An 18,351-nucleotide genomic window follows, 5' to 3' on the forward strand; every position below is an offset into this window, starting at 1 on the left:
TCAGTCTCTACCAAGCCTATTTATTATTAGGTTTAACAAACTGTCATCTCTGCCGGTCTCTACAAAGCCTATTTATTATTAGGTTTAACAAACTGTTATCTCTGCCAGTCTCTACCAAGCCTATTTATTATTAGGTTTAACAAACTGTTATCTCTGCCAGTCTCTACCAAGCCTATTTATTATTAGGTTTAACAAACTGTTATCTCTGCCAGTCTCTACCAAGCCTATTTACTATTAGGTTTAACAAACTGTCATCTCTGTCAGTCTCTACAAAGCCTATTTATTATTAGGTTTAACAAATGTCATCTCTGCCAGTCTCTACCAAGCCTATTTATTATTAGGTTTAACAAACTGTCATCTCTGTCAGTCTCTACCAAGCCTATTTATTATTAGGTTTAACAAACTGTTATCTCTGCCAGTCTCTACCAAGCCTATTTATTATTAGGTTTAACAAACTGTCATCTCTGTCAGTCTCTACAAAGCCTATTTATTATTAGGTTTAACAAATGTCATCTCTGCCAGTCTCTACCAAGCCTATTTATTATTAGGTTTAACAAACTGTCATCTCTGTCAGTCTCTACCAAGCCTATTTATTATTAGGTTTAACAAACTGTTATCTCTGCCAGTCTCTACCAAGCCTATTTATTATTAGGTTTAACAAACTGTTATCTCTGCCAGTCTCTACCAAGCCTATTTATTATTAGGTTTAACAAACTGTCATCTCTGTCAGTCTCTACAAAGCCTATTTATTATTAGGTTTAACAAACTGTCATCTCTGCCAGTCTCTACCAAGCCTATTTATTATTAGGTTTAACAAACTGTCATCTCTGTCAGTCTCTACAAAGCCTATTTATTATTAGGTTTAACAAACTGTCATCTCTGTCAGTCTCTACCAAGCCTATTTATTATTAGGTTTAACAAACTGTTATCTCTGTCAGTCTCTACAAAGCCTATTTATTATTAGGTTTAACAAACTGTTATCTCTGTCAGTCTCTACCAAGCCTATTTATTATTAGGTTTAACAAACTGTCATCTCTGTCAGTCTCTACCAAGCCTATTTATTATTAGGTTTAACAAACTGTTATCTCTGTCAGTCTCTACCAAGCCTATTTATTATTGGGTTTAACAAACTGTCATCTCTGTCAGTCTCTACCAAGCCTATTTATTATTAGGTTTAACAAACTGTTATCTCTGTCAGTCTCTACCAAGCCTATTTATTATTGGGTTTAACAAACTGTTATCTCTGTCAGTCTCTACCAAGCCTATTTATTATTGGGTTTAACAAACTGTTATCTCTGTCAGTCTCTACCAAGCCTATTTATTATTGGGTTTAACAAACTGTTATCTCTGTCAGTCTCTACCAAGCCTATTTATTATTGGGTTTAACAAACTGTTATCTCTGTCAGTCTCTACCAAGCCTATTTATTATTGGGTTTAACAAACTGTTATCTCTGTCAGTCTCTACCAAGCCTATTTATTATTAGGTTTAACAAACTGTTATCTCTGTCAGTCTCTACCAAGCCTATTTATTATTAGATTTAACAAACTGTTATCTCTGTCAGTCTCTACCAAGCCTATTTATTATTAGATTTAACAAACTGTTATCTCTGTCAGTCTCTACCAAGCCTATTTATTATTAGATTTAACAAACTGTTATCTCTGCCAGTCTCTACCAAGCCTATTTATTATTGGGTTTAACAAACTGTTATCTCTGTCAGTCTCTACCAAGCCTATTTATTATTAGGTTTAACAAACTGTTATCTCTGCCAGTCTCTACAAAGCCTATTTATTATTGGGTTTAACAAACTGTCATCTCTGTCAGTCTCTACCAAGCCTATTTATTATTAGATTTAACAAACTGTTATCTCTGTCAGTCTCTACCAAGCCTATTTATTATTAGGTTTAACAAACTGTTATCTCTGTCAGTCTCTACCAAGCCTATTTATTATTAGGTTTAACAAACCGTTATCTCTGTCAGTCTCTACAAAGCCTATTTATTATTAGGTTTAACAAACTGTTATCTCTGTCAGTCTCTACAAAGCCTATTTATTATTAGGTTTAACAAACTGTTATCTCTGTCAGTCTCTACCAAGCCTATTTATTATTAGGTTTAACAAACTGTTATCTCTGTCAGTCTCTACCAAGCCTATTTATTATTGGGTTTAGCTCTGATTAATCAATCATGTTGATCTCTGATGCAAAGATCGAGGGATGGGACGATATGCTTAAGTCATGATATGATTGGGGCTCATGATTGGATAATGTAATAAATAAAGGTTCAGTGACAATGAAGTCTTGACTGTGCAGAATTATGTTTAATTCTGAGCCACAAATATTTCTAGCAACGACTTGCTAGAATGTAAACAACAATTTACAAATGATATTGCAAACTGCAAGGTGTAAATAATATCATTTGGATGGAGAGCTTATGAAAATGTGATGTGCAGGCCGCCTCATTTGTGATCCCTATTCGCTGGCCTTCCCTCCAAAACCATCCAGAGACTTCAATATGTCCAAAACTGTGCCGCCCGGATTCTCACAAAAACACGCAAGTCAGAGCACATCACCCCGGTTCTGCACTCCCTTCACTGGCTCCCAGTTAACCACCGCATCACCTACAAACTTCTCCTGTTAACATACAAGGCCATCCATCACACTGCTCCAACCTACCTCCAAGATCTAGTTACCCCTCAATCCTCACTCCGGACACTCCGATCATGCAGCTCCAACCTCCTTTCTGTCCCTAGGACCAAACTCACAAGCATGGGTGACCGTGCCTTCTCCTCACTGGGCCCCCGGCTGTGGAATCAGATCCCAGGACCACTCAGGGCTACAGACTCCTTTGACGTTTTTAAATCAAAACTCAAAACCCACTTACCGTAAATTCCGGACTATAAGCCGCGGCTTTTTTCCCGTTTTTTGGCCCCTGCGGCTTATATAACGGTGCGTCTTATCTATGGATTTTTTCAGAAAAAAAAAAAAAAAATACAAATAAAATCTCTCTTTTTTAGCACTCTTTCTAACTATAAATCCACTTCTGTTTTAATTTCCTCTCTTGCCCTCTTTTCACCACACCGCGGACACTGTGTGCACTGTAAAAATAAACAACGGTGGTGTTGTGTTATGTTGTTTTGTTGAAATGTTACGGTAATACGGTAAATGGGAGCTTCCTCAAACAGCCATCTCTTTCCCGACAATCCCCTCTGTGCGTGACCACTTACATATGGTAATTACGGTAAGCAAACGGCCACTCGGCCATCAACTCCCTCCCCCGACTACCAGGAGAAAATCACAAACTTCGGCGAATTCACACAAAGGAAGATCAAGGAATATTCCATCGAACCGGAGCAGATCATAAATATGGATGAAGTGCCTTTGACGTTCGACCTGCCACTCACTCGGACTGTTAACAAGAAGCGCCCTGGAGGATTCTTTCACCAAAAAAAAGCTTTGCTCGTTCTCGACAGCATGAGAACGAGCAGTAGAAGCAACACTCTCACTTACCATGGGGAAGGTACGCAGAAATTCACACGACGCAGCTTTCAAGTTGAAAGCAGTCAATCTCGCATTAAAAGAGGGAAACAGAGCAGCCGCGCGTAACCTGGGCATCGATGAGTCAATGGTGAGGCGTTGGACGGTGCAGCAGGAGGAACTGTCTCAGCACGGAATATTATAGGAGTGTGAAAACATCCACAATCACCAACGGGTTCCAAAACGCTGGACTGCTGCGGGATGAAGAGGATGACGCCGCCACAGCTGGCGCTGAGGGCCGTCAGAGGCTTCAGAGGCTGTTCGATGCCGACAGTGATGAAGAGGAGTTCGTTGGTTTTGAGTGACAATGAAGGAGAGAGGAGAGTGGTTGACGAAGCCACCCTGAACCTGTTCGTTTCCGACACTGAAGATGAGGACTTTGGTGGTTTCAGTACGCAGGAAGAAGAGGAAGACGAGGATTAGTGACTTGACTTCTCTGGTTACAGGTTTGCTGCACATATAGCCTATTGTTGTGTGATTTTGTCTGGGGATTAGTGACCTGACTTTTGTTTTGTTTTGTTGAAATGTTAATAAATGGGAGCTTCCCCAAACAGCCATCGCTTTCCCGACATTCCTCTCTGTGCACGAACCCTTTCATATGGTAATTAAACATCAAAACACCCGCGGCTTATAGACCGGTGCGGCTTATAGAAGAAAAAAATAGTCAATTTTGGTCCCGCGGCTTATAGACCGGTGCGTCTTATAGTCCGGAATTTACGGTATTTATTTTAGCTTTCCCCTAGGGTCCTCCCTCTCCATTTACACGTGTTATATTTTTATGTCTTTATCCTTTTATCTTTTTATTCTTTTTAGTAGCTGTTCCTTTATATTTATTTTTTATATTTTTTTATTTTTCCCTGTTTGATTGCTTGATTGTTTTTATCATGCATCTGTAAAGCACCTTGTGAAGTCCTTGGATTTTAAAGTGTGCTATATAAATTGAATTTATTATTATTATTATTATTATTATTACTACAGTTGGATAAAATGTAATATTGTGACCCCCCCCCCCCACACACACACACACACAATAGGTATTGCCACATTATTGTATTATCGAACAAAACCATCACAATACACGCACTGTCTAAGGCCATGTGTCCATCTAGCGTCTTTTTCCGACCGTTAAACGCTGGAAGTACGCTGGGGAGCACTGATCTCAGCGCACAATATACAAGGAAGCAGTGTAACTTTAGTTCAGTGCGGTAGCTAGCTTGATAGCTGACAGCTAACATTAGCTAACAACACACATACAGGGATTTAGCTCAACACTCACCAGAAATATTAAGTGTCTAGCCAATCTGCTCCCACAATTGAGCCTTTCTGTCTCGGTTGTGATAGTTTCTCCATATGATTAGTTGCCTGAAAAGGAGCACCCGACACCAGCGTCTTTCTGAAAAGTTAAAATATTTTCAGCTGGGAGCGCTGGGAGCCGGCCCACAAAAACGCTGGAGCACTGTGAAAATAGACACTGGGCGCAGCGCACTTTCTCTAGACATCCGAGTGCGCCCGCATACGCTCGCTCCTCATTGGAAACAACTGAAAAAAGACGTTGGAGCTGATGAAAAGACGCTAGGTCGACACACGGCCTTACACAGTAATCTCTTAGCTCTTTGCCTAGCATGCCCTGTGACCTTTATTCAGTGTTGTTTCTGTTTGTTTCTGTTTAGAGTACTACCCCAACTGTGAGGTGATGTTTATGGGCATGGCCAACATCCACGCCATCCGGAACAGCTTCCAGGCCCTGAGAACCGTCTGCAGCCAGATCCCCGATCCGGGAAAGTAAGTCGATGCGTTTGACCTTTCTCTCTGATCATCGGCTCCACGCTCGTTTGCCTCACTTTCCCTCTCTCCCCCTTCGTGCCTTCACCCCCTCAGTAAGGCTACACCACACAGAGAGGCTCACAGCCACCATCTTGCCCTGTTCCTGCTGGGCTGGCCAGCTGTCTGTCTGTACACTGTGTGTGTGTGTGTGTGTGTGTGTGTGTGTGTGTGTGTGTGTGTTTCCAGTGTGCCAGCTGTCTTGTTTGTTTACTAGTGTGTTTACATCACCGGGTATGTGCCCCCTGTTTGTTTACTAGTGTGTTTACATCACAGGGTATGTGTCCCCTGTTTGTTTACTAGTGTGTTTACATCACAGGGTATGTGTCCCCTGTTTGTTTACTAGTGTGTTTACATCACAGGGTATGTGTCCCCTGTTTGTTTACTAGTGTGTTTACATCACAGGGTATGTGTCCCCTGTTTGTTTGCTAGTGTGTTTACATCACCGGGTATGTGCCCCCTGTTTGTTTACTAGTGTGTTTACATCACAGGGTATGTGTCCCCTGTTTGTTTACTAGTGTGTTTACATCACAGGGTATGTGTCCCCTGTTTGTTTACTAGTGTGTTTACATCACAGGGTATGTGTCCCCTGTTTGTTTGCTAGTGTGTTTACATCACCGGGTATGTGCCCCCTGTTTGTTTACTAGTGTGTTTACATCACAGGGTATGTGTCCCCTGTTTGTTTACTAGTGTGTTTACATCACAGGGTATGTGTCCCCTGTTTGTTTACTAGTGTGTTTACATCACAGGGTATGTGTCCCCTGTTTGTTTACTAGTGTGTTTACATCACAGGGTATGTGTCCCCTGTTTGTTTACTAGTGTGTTTACATCACAGGGTATGTGTCCCCTGTTTGTTTACTAGTGTGTTTACATCACAGGGTATGTGTCCCCTGTTTGTTTGCTAGTGTGTTTACATCACCGGGTATGTGCCCCCTGTTTGTTTACTAGTGTGTTTACATCACAGGGTGTGTGTCCCCTGTTTGTTTACTAGTGTGTTTACATCACAGGGTATGTGTCCCCTGTTTGTTTACTAGTGTGTTTACATCACAGGGTATGTGTCCCCTGTTTGTTTGCTGGTGTGTTTACATCACGGGGTATGTGTCCCCTGTTTGTTTGCTAGTGTGTTTACATCACGGGGTATGTGTCATGTGTGGCTGTATGTACATGGCAGCTGGAATGTCCTGTGATGTCACGTCATGTTATTTTGGGCCTTGTTGCTCCTGGTATTTTGACAGAGGCGTGTAATGAATGACACAGGGGGGCCTCCAGGGATATACATGTAGGTCAGGGGCTCACCCGTCCTCAGCCTCTTAGCCCCAAGTTTACCTCAGGTCACTCAATCCCAGTTAACCCCGAGTTAACCAGGGCTAGTGTGTGGTGTTATCCACTCTGTTATATGTATATCTAGGCTCTGGATCATTTCAGTTAACCCAGAATTAACCAGGGCTGTGCGGTGTTATATGGTAAATGGTAAATGGCCTGCATTTATATAGCGCTTTTATCCAAAGCGCTTTACAATCAGTAGGTACATTCACCCATTCACACACCGATGGCGGGCAGCTGCCATGCAGGGTGCTGGCACACCATCGGGAGCAATTTGGGGTTCAGTGTCTTGCCCAAGGACACTTCGACATGCAGACTGGAGGAGGCGGGAATCGAACCACCAACCTCTTTTGTCCAAAGCGATTAGTGGACGGCCCGCTCTACCTCCTAAGCTACAGCCGCCCCCTGTTGTTATCCAGTCTGTTATATGTATATCTAGGCTCTGGATCATTTCAGTTAACCCCGAGTTAACCAGGGCAGTGCGGTGTTATCCAGTCTGTTATCTGTACTGTATATCTAGTTAACCCCAAGTTAACCAGGGCTGTGCGGTGTTATCCAGTCTTTTATATGTATATCTAGTTAACCAGGGCTGTGCGGTGTTATCCAGTCTGTTATATGTATATCTAGTTAACCCCGAGTTAACCATGGCTGTGCGGTGTTATCCAGTCGGTTATATGTATATCTAGGCTCTGGATCATTTCAGTTAACCCCGAGTTAACCAGGGCAGTGCGGTGTTATCCAGTCTGTTATCTGTACTGTATATCTAGTTAACCCCAAGTTAACCAGGGCTGTGCGGTGTTATCCAGTCTGTTATATGTATATCTAGGCTCTGGATCATTTCAGTTAACCCCGAGTTAACCATGGCTGTGCGGTGTTATCCAGTCTTTTATATGTATATCTAGTTAACCAGGGATGTGCGGTGTTATCCAGTCTGTTATATGTATATCTAGTTAACCCCGAGTTAACCAGGGCTGTGCGGTGTTATCCAGTCTGTTATATGTATATCTAGTTAACCCCGAGTTAACCAGGGCTGTGCAGTGTTATCCAGTCTGTTATATGTATATCTAGGCTCTGGAAAATTTCAGTTAACCAGGGCTGTGCGGTGTTATCCAGTCTTTTATATGTATATCTAGTTAACCCCGAGTTAACCAGGGCTGTGCGGTGTTATCCAGTCTGTTATATGTATATCTAGGCTCTGGAAAATTTCAGTTAACCAGGGCTGTGCGGTGTTATCCAGTCTTTTATATGTATATCTAGTTAACCCCGAGTTAACCAGGGCTGTGCGGTGTTATCCAGTCTGTTATATGTATATCTAGTTAACCCCGAGTTAACCAGGGCTGTGCGGTGTTATCCAGTCTGTTATATGTATATCTAGTTAACCCCGAGTTAACCAGGGCTGTGCGGTGTTATCCAGTCTGTTATATGTATATCTAGGCTCTGGAAAATTTCAGTTAACCAGGGCTGTGCGGTGTTATCCAGTCTTTTATATGTATATCTAGTTAACCCCGAGTTAACCAGGGCTGTGCGGTGTTATCCAGTCTGTTATATGTATATCTAGTTAACCCCGAGTTAACCAGGGCTGTGCGGTGTTAACCAGTCTGTTATATGTATATCTAGTTAACCCCGAGTTAACCAGGGCTGTGCGGTGTTATCCAGTCTGTTATATGTATATCTAGTTAACCCCGAGTTAACCAGGGCTGTGCGGTGTTATCCAGTCTGTTATATGTATATCTAGTTAACCCCGAGTTAACCAGGGCTGTGCGGTGTTATCCAGTCTGTTATATGTATATCTAGTTAACCAGGGCTGTGCGGTGTTATCCAGTCTGTTATATGTATATCTAGTTAACCAGGGCTGTGCGGTGTTATCCAGTCTGTTATATGTATATCTTGGCTCTGGATCATTTCATCAATAGGGAGGGGCTCTTTCTAGATTTTGTAGTAATCTAATCGGTCCCCTCTGATGTGTCCAGCTGGCTTTCAGCGCTGGAGAGCACTCGTTGGCTGCAGCACCTGTCCGTCATGCTAAAGGCAGCCACTCTGGTGTGCTCCGCGGTGGAGAGGGAGGGCCGTCCTGTACTGGTGCACTGTTCGGACGGGTGGGACCGCACCCCCCAGATCGTGGCCCTCTCCAAGATCCTGCTGGACCCCTTCTACAGGACATTAGAGGTGGGAGTCTACAATGCAGTATATTGATACTTGATATCATTTGGATGAAGATAATGCTTACCAGTATCCTCGTCGTTTCATGGTTGTAAAATGTAGTTTCATGTATAGCTATTGTTTGACTTTAACATTGCTGTGTGAAATGTGTCTCTGACACTGACTTCACACATGTCCACAGGGTTTTCAGGTGCTGGTGGAGACTGAGTGGTTGGACTATGGTCATAAGTTTGGGGACCGCTGCGGCCACCAAGAGAACGCTGAAGATGTGAGTGAGCAGTGCCCCGTCTTCCTGCAGTGGCTGGACTGTGTTCACCAGCTGCTCAAACAGTTCCCCTGCCTCTTTGAGTTCAACGAGGCCTTCCTGGTAGGTGGCTGGTGTGTTGTACAAATCCCTTCTACAGTCTCATAGTCGCAGTAGACCTCTCTCTGACACTCTTAGTAATGACAGTACACATTTTCCAATGACTTATTAAGCCCGAAGCCAGAAGAGGGAGGCCATGTTAGGTAACATGAAGCCACACTTTTAGAAAATGCAATATAGTCCTTGAACCCCTGCTAAGACATAAGTGGTGGTATGAGTGGTATTTTCTGTTAGCATAGTAGTTAATATTTAGATTGACACAGTTACACAGTCAAATGTGTGTGTTACATTTGGCCTTGAATGTCCCTCAGCCAATCAGAGCAGAGTGCCACAAATATCCATTATGTCAGCTAAACTTGATGTCAGGTTGTAATCTTTAAGATGAATCAGCTGTTGCATTGAAAGGGAGTGTGCTATACAAATGATAAAGGAGATGAAAGAGTTCCTTATGTTTTATGTCTTATGTCTTCCCTGTGGTCCAGGTCAAGCTGGTGCAGCACACGTACTCGTGTCTTTACGGCACGTTCCTGTGTAACAATGCTCGGGAGAGGGAGGCACGAAACATCTATAAACGCACATGTTCTGTCTGGTCTCTGCTTCGCACCGGGAACAAGAACTTCCAGAACTTTCTCTACATCCCTAGTCATGACATGGTATCTAGCACTTTTGATACCTGTCTATATATAGTGTTGCTGCTATTTTTCAGAATAGCAAGTTAACACACACGACCACTTGGAAGATGCACATCACAACTATTATATTGCCTTGTACTGTTGGCCAATGAGCTGCTCAATTGGTGAGGGATTAGGTGTCTCACCTTATAAGTACAGTGGGAACTGAGGGCTTTAAGCACAGGCTCGTTTCTATCACTTCTGTGTGAAGTGATCTCCTCTAACCAGTGTTGGGGGTAACTCATTACAAAAATGTAATATATTACTTTTAGCAGTAACTCAGTAATATAACTTACCAATAGGATTTCAGTAATATTATACCAGTTACTTTGTTAAGTAACACAAGTTACAAGTTGATCTTTTTTTTTATCAATTTAAGTGAAGATACAATCATTTCGTACAGTAATTAAGGAAATTAAGGAAAGGGATAACATTTAGAATTTTTGATGGTTTACACTGACTTCAAGACGGTTGAAATGATTTGACGGGATGGTTCCGGGGTGGCGATGTCATTCAGCTACTGCTGTTATTTTGGTGAAAGTAATGCAAACACAGACACAGTAATGCATACACAGACAGTAATATTGTAAAGTAACGTATTACTTTCAAATGAAAGTAACTAGTGATACTGTATGTAATACAGTATGTTACATTTTGAAAGTAACCCTCTGAGACATGCTTGTGAATTATGGCTATACAAATCAACTTGACTTGCCCAACACTGCCTCTAACAAAGAAAAGTATAGATGTGGACAGTTGTAGTAGGCTGCCTTAGTACTAGTAGGACAGTAGTAATAGTGTAATACAGTAGGTGCCATTATGATTGTATTGAGAGTTTGTCCTTGTCTGCAGGTGCTGCAGCCAGTGTGTCACACACGGGCATTACAGCTGTGGAGTGCTGTGTACCTGCCCACCTCCTCCCCGTGCACAGCTGTCGACGATGCCATGGAGCTCTACCTCCCCCTCGGCATTGGAGGAGACGAACTCTCCTCCCGCTCCCTGGACAGGTACCTTTATTTCAGGGGTGTCCAAACGTACCAAAAATATCGGGGGGGTGGGGGGGGGGCTTTGAGCTAGCTGCTTCTCGCATCGTATGGGTTATTTAAAAAGAAATCACATACAATTAAATTAATGATTTTGTTTGCCATCTGAAAACATTAGTTCTGCCTGCATTATTCCTACTTGGTGCTTGTCTACAAACTGTATGATAGTGCTGTCATTGTTAGGTGAATGGAAAAAATGCAAATTGAACTTGCTTGATTAACCAATACTGTGTGGAGGGCCACATATAGTATATTTTGAGAGACAAGCCGAGGGCCACTTACAGTAAAATTGGTCCGCGGGCCACAATTGGCCCCCAGGCCGGACTTTGGACATGCCTGCTTTATTTGCAGCTTTTTTTCAAACTGTTTGAGCCCCCCTGGGGGGCCCACCTCCCACTTTGGAATCCTCCAAACTGGAGTGTTATAGTGTTCAGGCTAAGATCAGACTAGACTAGAGTAGAGTAGGATAGGGCAGACTAGGTTGTAGATTAGCTAGACTCCTTGTGTGCTAGTTAGTTCAGGTTAACGGCTAGAGTAGTCAGATTGTCTAGGCTGCTGCTCATTTGGCCTGGCCGCTCTGCATGCCGCTCTCTCTATCATATGATTGTTCAATCATGTTGTCATTATTACTACTGTAATTGCTATTGTTGTGTCAGCTAGATTTAGCTAGACATATTCTCTGTGAAGTCCTCTGAGACATGCTTGTGAATTAGGGCTATACAAATAAACTTGACTTGACTTGCTGCTGCAGAGCTGTTTACGTACTGTCTAGACAGTGCAGCCTCCACAAACTGTTCGACTGTCAACAGAGCAGAAATTTTCATTGCCATGTTTGTATAGCATCTGTGTTACTGAGAGCCAAGCCTGCCCTCTAGTGCCACAAGTAGAGAATTGCGTCATTGTCATCACTGCAGGTGTAAAAAACAATTCCTGGTTTATTTCTTATTGCCAGACTTCCCAAGACTCGCTCCATGGACAACCTGGTGTCGGCTTGTGAGAACGGGGTGCCCCTCACGCGTACTTCCAGTGATCCCAATCTCAACAAGCACTGTCAAGAGGGTCGCTCTGCCCTGGAGCCCGCACCCGCTGTGGGAGGAGCCTCTGCAGATAACCCTGATGAGGTCACGCCCAACACTGGACTGGACAGCAGCGAGTCGGAGATGGAACCTGTCACTCAAAGTCCCACCGCAACCCCAGAGGCAGATCCAGGTGCAGAGGAATGTGAAGAGACTGTAGAGGAGACCTGTCTCACCACACAGCCCTTACCCTCCCTGCCCCTCCCTCCTGTCCCTCTCAATAAGGACCTCAGGCTCCCACCCCCTATCCTCCACCAAGCTTTGCCTCAGATGACTAACCCTCCACTCCCACCACCGCCACCTCCGCTGGAGGCCGAGAGCCCCAGCAGGACTGCCGAGAACACTGCATCACCCACTCATAAATCAGAGGCATGCTTACCTCTTCCCTGCAACGGCACACTGCCTACGGCCGCCGCACCCACCACGCTCCTTAATGGCCACATCCACGGCCAAGCAAATGGCCTCCCTGCATCTGCGGAGCTGCTGGCTTGCAAGCAGCTGACCCCGCTCCTTCCCATGGAGGACTCGACAGAGACGCTGACAGACGAGGGAGAACTCCCCCCGGCCCTGCCTTCCAGCGAGGGGACAGAAATCATCAGCCAGAATCATTTTCAGGATGAGGAGCAGGCTCCGTATCAGCCCCAAGTCCAACCCCAGAAGGTGAAAGAGGAGATGAGGACAGATATAGTGAAAGGAAGAGACAGCGTATTCACTGTGGCAGCAGCTTCTGTCGACTGTGCCCAGGTAGCGGCGCGTCACCTGATCTCCCAGAGCCAGCTGTCAGAGCTGTCCCTGCTCGGCTCCCACTGGGAGAGCATGCAGGGCTTGGTGCAGTCCGCCTGCAGCAGCGCCGGCCAGTCGGGCATTAGCCGAGCCTTACAGCCCAGCTCCTACCAGAGCCGGCGGCTGGCCAGCAAGCTGTTCCACTCGCAGGGCCTGGCCGTCGCCAACGCAGCTCCGTGCTGCCGGAGGGAAGCCGCTCGTCGCCCCGGCAGCCCTGTGCAGCCCGGCTGGCTGTCTGCCGTCAAGAGCGCGGGCTACACCGCCCTGTGTGGGCCGGCCGCCGCCCTCAACAGCTACTCCTTGGCCGGCCATCAGCTGCTGCCGGCGTCCAGCTCCTCGCCCTCCAGCTCCCCTCCCCCGCCCCAGGCCCCGGCTTACCTGGATGACGACGGGCTGCCGGTGCCCCTGGATGCTGTGCAGCAGCGGCTGCGGCAGATCGAGGCCGGCTACAAGCAGGAGGTGGAGGTGCTGCGGCAGCAGGTGCGGCAGCTGCAGATGAGGCTGCAGAGCAAACAGTACGGCAGCCCGCCCTCCGAGCCCGACATCGACTACGAGGACGACATTGTGAGTAGCTCTCTCTGTATTGACACTGGAGTCAGACAGCAGGTGCTAGACAGCAGGTGCTAGATGCCTCTTTGCTGTCTGCAGTGTATGTGAATGTTGACTTTTGATTAGCCGTGGGAAAGGTTTTCTCTCTTCCTGCTCCTTGTCTGTTTTCTGACCTTCCCCTGGTCTCTCTGTTCCAGACGTGTCTGCGGGAGTCGGACAACAGCAATGAGGAGGACTCTCTGTCGACGCACAGTGAGGACCGCCTCTCTGAGGGCAGCTGGGATCGAGTGGAGCGTAAAGACATGGAGGTCAGCGACCTTTCTAGCTTGATTTCTCTCTCCACTCCCTCTCAAACAAAACCCCTATTACACTCTGCGTTCTCCATTTCACCTTTATGGCCACGATCCAAATACCACACATTGTTCTGATAAAGGTGTGTGTGTGTGTGTGTGTGTGTGTGTGTGTGTGTGTGTGTGTGTGTGTGTGTGTGTGTGTGTGTGTGTGTGTGTGTGTGTGTGTGTGTGTGTAGGTCACAAGGTGGGTGCCCGACCACATGGCCTCCCACTGTTTCAACTGTGACACTGAGTTCTGGATGGCCAAGAGGCGTCACCACTGCAGGTGGGGCTTTAGCATGGTTTGCTTCGATGTTGTTGCTGTTAATCTGCACATACAGTATGATAGTTTATCCTCTGTTTACTGTAACATTTATTTATTATTTAATATGAGGCATCTAACACTCATAAAAAAAAGCCAAATTCATATTTGTCAGGCAGTTGCAAAAACCTGATTTTTAACACCTTTCAAAAACCATTGAAGGGTTTCAGGGGCTGGTGTTTACAATAAATGTTTTTTGAAAAATGTCCCACTCTATAAAGTCAAACTCACACACACTTCATGACAAATACTCAAAAAACTTTTTTTACTTTTTTTTCCAAGGTTTTATGCAAGCAAAATACACTGAGCATTGAAGTAACGTGTGTGTACATAAAGAGAGGGAGAAAAACAAATGATGCTGCCTTTCTTGACAGAACCTCCCAAACTGTCTTCATCGATCTTAACAAAACAAAGGGACGTGGGTGCAGTTCTGTTTCTTTTATTAGCAGACTAACATTGTGGCTCTGGCTGGGGAAGGTCTTGAAACACTGCTTCTGTCCATTCTGCTAATGAACACATTTGTATGATGTATTCTTAACAGATGTTATCAAGTCCAAGAAATGGTGCGCTCAACTCTTGTCTTTAAATCCTTAGGGTGCCGGCCCAGTAGAACATGAAGATAATAGGAGTCTATAAGCAATAGACCATGGCAGCACTCACAAGTAGATTTACACAAAGTTTATTCTACATAGCAGCAACAAGACATCCATTTTAGCCGTAGGCTATCCTCAGTGTCAAGATGACACTGAGGATAGCCTATGGATAGCCATGGTCTATTGCTTATAGACTCCTATTATCTTCTTAACAGATGTTACCTGCTGTGTCTCCTCCCTCAGGAACTGTGGCAACGTGTTCTGTAAAGACTGCTGTCACCTGAAGCTGCCCATCCCGGACCAACAGTTGTACGACGAGGTGCTGGTGTGCGTCACCTGCTATGACCTGCTACTGGAGTCCCGCAACCGCGAGATCCGCAGCCAGCAGCTGAAGAAGCCAATCGCCACAGCCTCCAGCTGAGAGCACCACAGTCTCCAGCTGAGAGAGCCGTCCTGTAGCATGGCCGCGCCTCGGCTCTGTCCTCGCCGTCTCGGACCGACGAGCCGAGCGCCACCGTCGTAACCCCCGACCTGCCGTGGCCTCCGCCGTGTGGCGGAGGGGGGCGATGAGGAGGAATAGTTACTCTTGGAGAGGCTTAGTTTGAAAGTGGAGATGCACTGTGAGACTGTCTGTCTAGCTGAGGGGAGAAAAGGCTTTGTGTGAACTGAGAGACTGAGATGGAGAAGTGACAGCTGGGAGGGAGTTTTCCAACAGAACCAAGCCCTTGTGGTTAAAGACATTTTTGCATCCTGCTGCCTCCCCGGGGTCACTGTGTCCTCTAGCGGCGGCCCGTCCGAGACGCTCCTCGCCCCCCAACCTCAGGGGAGGGGCTGCATCTCAACCCTGTCCACCCCCAGCAAGATCACCTACCTTCACCACCAAACACCCACACACCCCCTCATAGACACTGTCTCCCACTTCAGAGGACAATCTGTCACCCTTCTATGTGTTGGGGACTCCAAAGCCTTTACCTGTTCTACTGGAGGCTTTCAACTTTAAAAAGAAAAGAATTGCTGCTACAGTATTTAAAATCTAATTTTATATTCTTATTTTGTGCACTACAAGCTGTTGTGTATTGGAGGGAATTTGAGACCAAACTTGAGCAAAAGGGAGACATCTGCTGTTTACTTTGCCGTGGTATCTTTTTCTTGGAGCCTGAATGTAATATGTAATGGGTAACTGGAAGATTGAGTTTATGTTCATGTGCATTTGGTGGGTCGTCTACGTGTTCATTGCTGCAATGTGTTTTCAAAATGATGTATATGCACAGTCAATGTGGCTCTGTCTTTATCAATGCTTTTCTCAAGTATAGCCAGGTTGCAACATTTGAATTTTTGAGGAATCTGTGTGGACGGAAAAGTCGATACAATGCTGCATATTGTTTGTTTTGTGGCATGTGTGCGTGACGTGATAAGAGGAAGAAAATACTAAACGACAAGGCACCAGGACACGGCAAGTTTTCACCAGGTTACTGGGTTTCTGCGATGTTGTCACCCGTCTTGAAAAAAGGTCATTTGAACGTACAGTGGGTGTTCTGTGATGGACAGAGGGAGTTTCAGTGACATGTGTCTGCTGAGGTGCTTGTGAATGGATGGCTTGATGTCCACATAAAAGCTTGATGTCCATCTGACTGACTCCTCCTCAGATGGTTAATGCTAACGGGTCCTAAAGGACGGAACAAAGAGCTTGGAGTTTATTTTCCTGTATAGGGGAGTTCAGCCATGGTCCCCATTAATTGTTCTATTGTGAAAAGATGTGTGTTTGTGTCTGCTGGTTGTTCCTTGAGACAATAGTGCCATATTTTGTTTGTTCTTTTCTCTATTTTTAAAGCCTTTGTTTTTCTTTTGAATGGCAGCAGGTTTCTAATTGGCCACCTCTTGGTAAGTTGAATGGTACGGATAGCTAGCTGCTTAATAACATGGAGACAACTAAAGATTAACAGCGACAGTTCGGTTTGATAACGAGGCTAACAATTTCAATGGATGATCGGATAATGTCACTGAATTAGTTTAACCTGTGTGGTTATCCATTGTCTAATATTTTGGGTCTTTTCACGCGGTGTTCATGAAGTCAAAATCTTTTAAGAGGAAACCAGAAATGTAACATACATAGTTATCTGATCTGTAGTGGTGGCTAAAACATGTCACTTAATAATTGTTGTAAAGAAATGCACTGTAAAAGTTAAATCCTATGGGTTGAAATAAAAGATTATATCGTGGATCTGCTTCTCACCATTGCTGTTATTTTGAACACTTTAAACAGGGTTCCTATGCAGGTCTGGGAAGTCTGGATACTTAGAAAAATAAATTGGAAATTTCCAGGAAATTGGGGAAATTGTACATTTTAGAAAATAATGTGTGAGGGAATGGATGTTTTGACTTGATACACATGGCTACACATTTGATACAGTTGCAGATTCATTGTCATTTCACATTTGTTGTTATGAATAACCTTCAGCTATAGAGTGATGGAGCCCAGAGCCGTATAAGCCTAGCTGATAGTCATACTGCCCATCCACCATGAGCATACGTCATATTATGTAACACCAAAATCCAAGCCCAGTCAAGAAATTACGTTCGGGGGGAAAGTATGAAACTTTGAAATGGAAAGCATGGAGGACATCTGATTAAAATGATAGCTTCTGTTGCATTGCCATATGCAAAATGAGTTTGTTAGAAAGGATGAATGTCACACCAACCTGTCGAGGATTGTTAAAGCTGGTTTAATTCATTCAATGATGCCCTCACCTACTTGATGCTGCCCTCACATGACAGGCTGTACAGCGGATGCTGTGCTCTGAATCTCTGGAGAAGCACTGTTCCTTTCCTTCCGCTTGTCCACTAGATGGGGCTATTTTACCAAGATAAACTTAACGTGAGCGCCACTGCAGTAAGCCCAGCACAAAATCAAATCAGGTGCACATAGAAGCATCATTTTACTGTTGTGGATCTAGTATTTTAAAGACACTTTTAGATATAAAATCATGAGCATAGTTTCAGTCAGAGGCTCACCAGGCTATATATGATTACTATCCTAATCCACAACATGAAGAATGTTTAAATGTAGGCTAATTGAGAGCTATTGTCCTGCCTGCAATGCCATCGCACCATAGAAGGAAGGAGAGATTGTATCATGTAAAAACACACATCACTCTTGAATATCCTGTGCAATCCCTGTTTGAATCTTGTGCAATATTTTATATTCTTAATTGTGTTTATCTTATCTTTTAAAGGAGACCTATCGATCGATCATCTATCTTATCATCTATCCATCTATCTATATGTGTAACGAAGTTCACGTCTTTATGGCAGCCTTTGGCTGCATAGGAGCACCAACAAGCAAGCAATGCGCAAAAATGAGCAAATGAGCTCATTAATGTTTGTATGAAGATTGTTATTATTAGTAATAGTATTTATTTATTTTTTGCCAAATGTCCCTCACAATATTCAGAATGATCAATAAAAATAAAGGTGACAGCCAGCAGTACTAAGTTTTCACTGGAAAAGTTCACGAAAGAGGTAGGCCTACAGATTATTACAGATTTTTATGTATGTATGTATGTAGGCCTATGTTTGTATGTATGTATGTAGGCCTATGTTTGTATGTATGTATGTATGTATGCATGCATGTACTTTGTACTTTGCACTGACTGAACAAGTTTAACTGCGCTGGAAACTAAGCTTTTTATTTAAATTAAAAAATATCACCCGATATCCTCTCTGCATCGGTTCTGAAATGTGTGTGTGTGTGTGTGTGTGTGTGTGTGTGTGTGTGTGTGTGTG

General features: G+C 44.4%; 1 protein-coding gene across 2 annotated transcripts in view; it reads left to right on the forward strand.

The window, feature by feature from the left end:
* The window catches only part of mtmr4 (myotubularin related protein 4), a 90,547-nt gene extending 73,778 nt beyond the window's left edge, over nucleotides 1–16,769 (forward strand). For both annotated transcript variants that reach the window (XM_083633227.1, XM_083633228.1), the window contains 9 exons: nucleotides 5,202–5,313; nucleotides 8,646–8,841; nucleotides 9,017–9,202; nucleotides 9,682–9,852; nucleotides 10,723–10,877; nucleotides 11,866–13,336; nucleotides 13,519–13,629; nucleotides 13,851–13,939; nucleotides 14,812–16,769. In XM_083633227.1, the coding sequence (XP_083489353.1) occupies nucleotides 5,202–5,313; nucleotides 8,646–8,841; nucleotides 9,017–9,202; nucleotides 9,682–9,852; nucleotides 10,723–10,877; nucleotides 11,866–13,336; nucleotides 13,519–13,629; nucleotides 13,851–13,939; nucleotides 14,812–14,989 (2,669 nt within the window). In that variant the 3' untranslated portion in view covers nucleotides 14,990–16,769. The remainder of the gene's footprint in view (nucleotides 1–5,201; nucleotides 5,314–8,645; nucleotides 8,842–9,016; nucleotides 9,203–9,681; nucleotides 9,853–10,722; nucleotides 10,878–11,865; nucleotides 13,337–13,518; nucleotides 13,630–13,850; nucleotides 13,940–14,811) is intronic.
* The last annotated feature ends 1,582 nt before the right edge of the window (nucleotides 16,770–18,351 follow it).

This window comes from Poromitra crassiceps (assembly GCF_964638095.1).
Source record: "Poromitra crassiceps genome assembly, chromosome: 1".
Lineage (NCBI taxonomy): Eukaryota > Metazoa > Chordata > Actinopteri > Beryciformes > Melamphaidae > Poromitra > Poromitra crassiceps.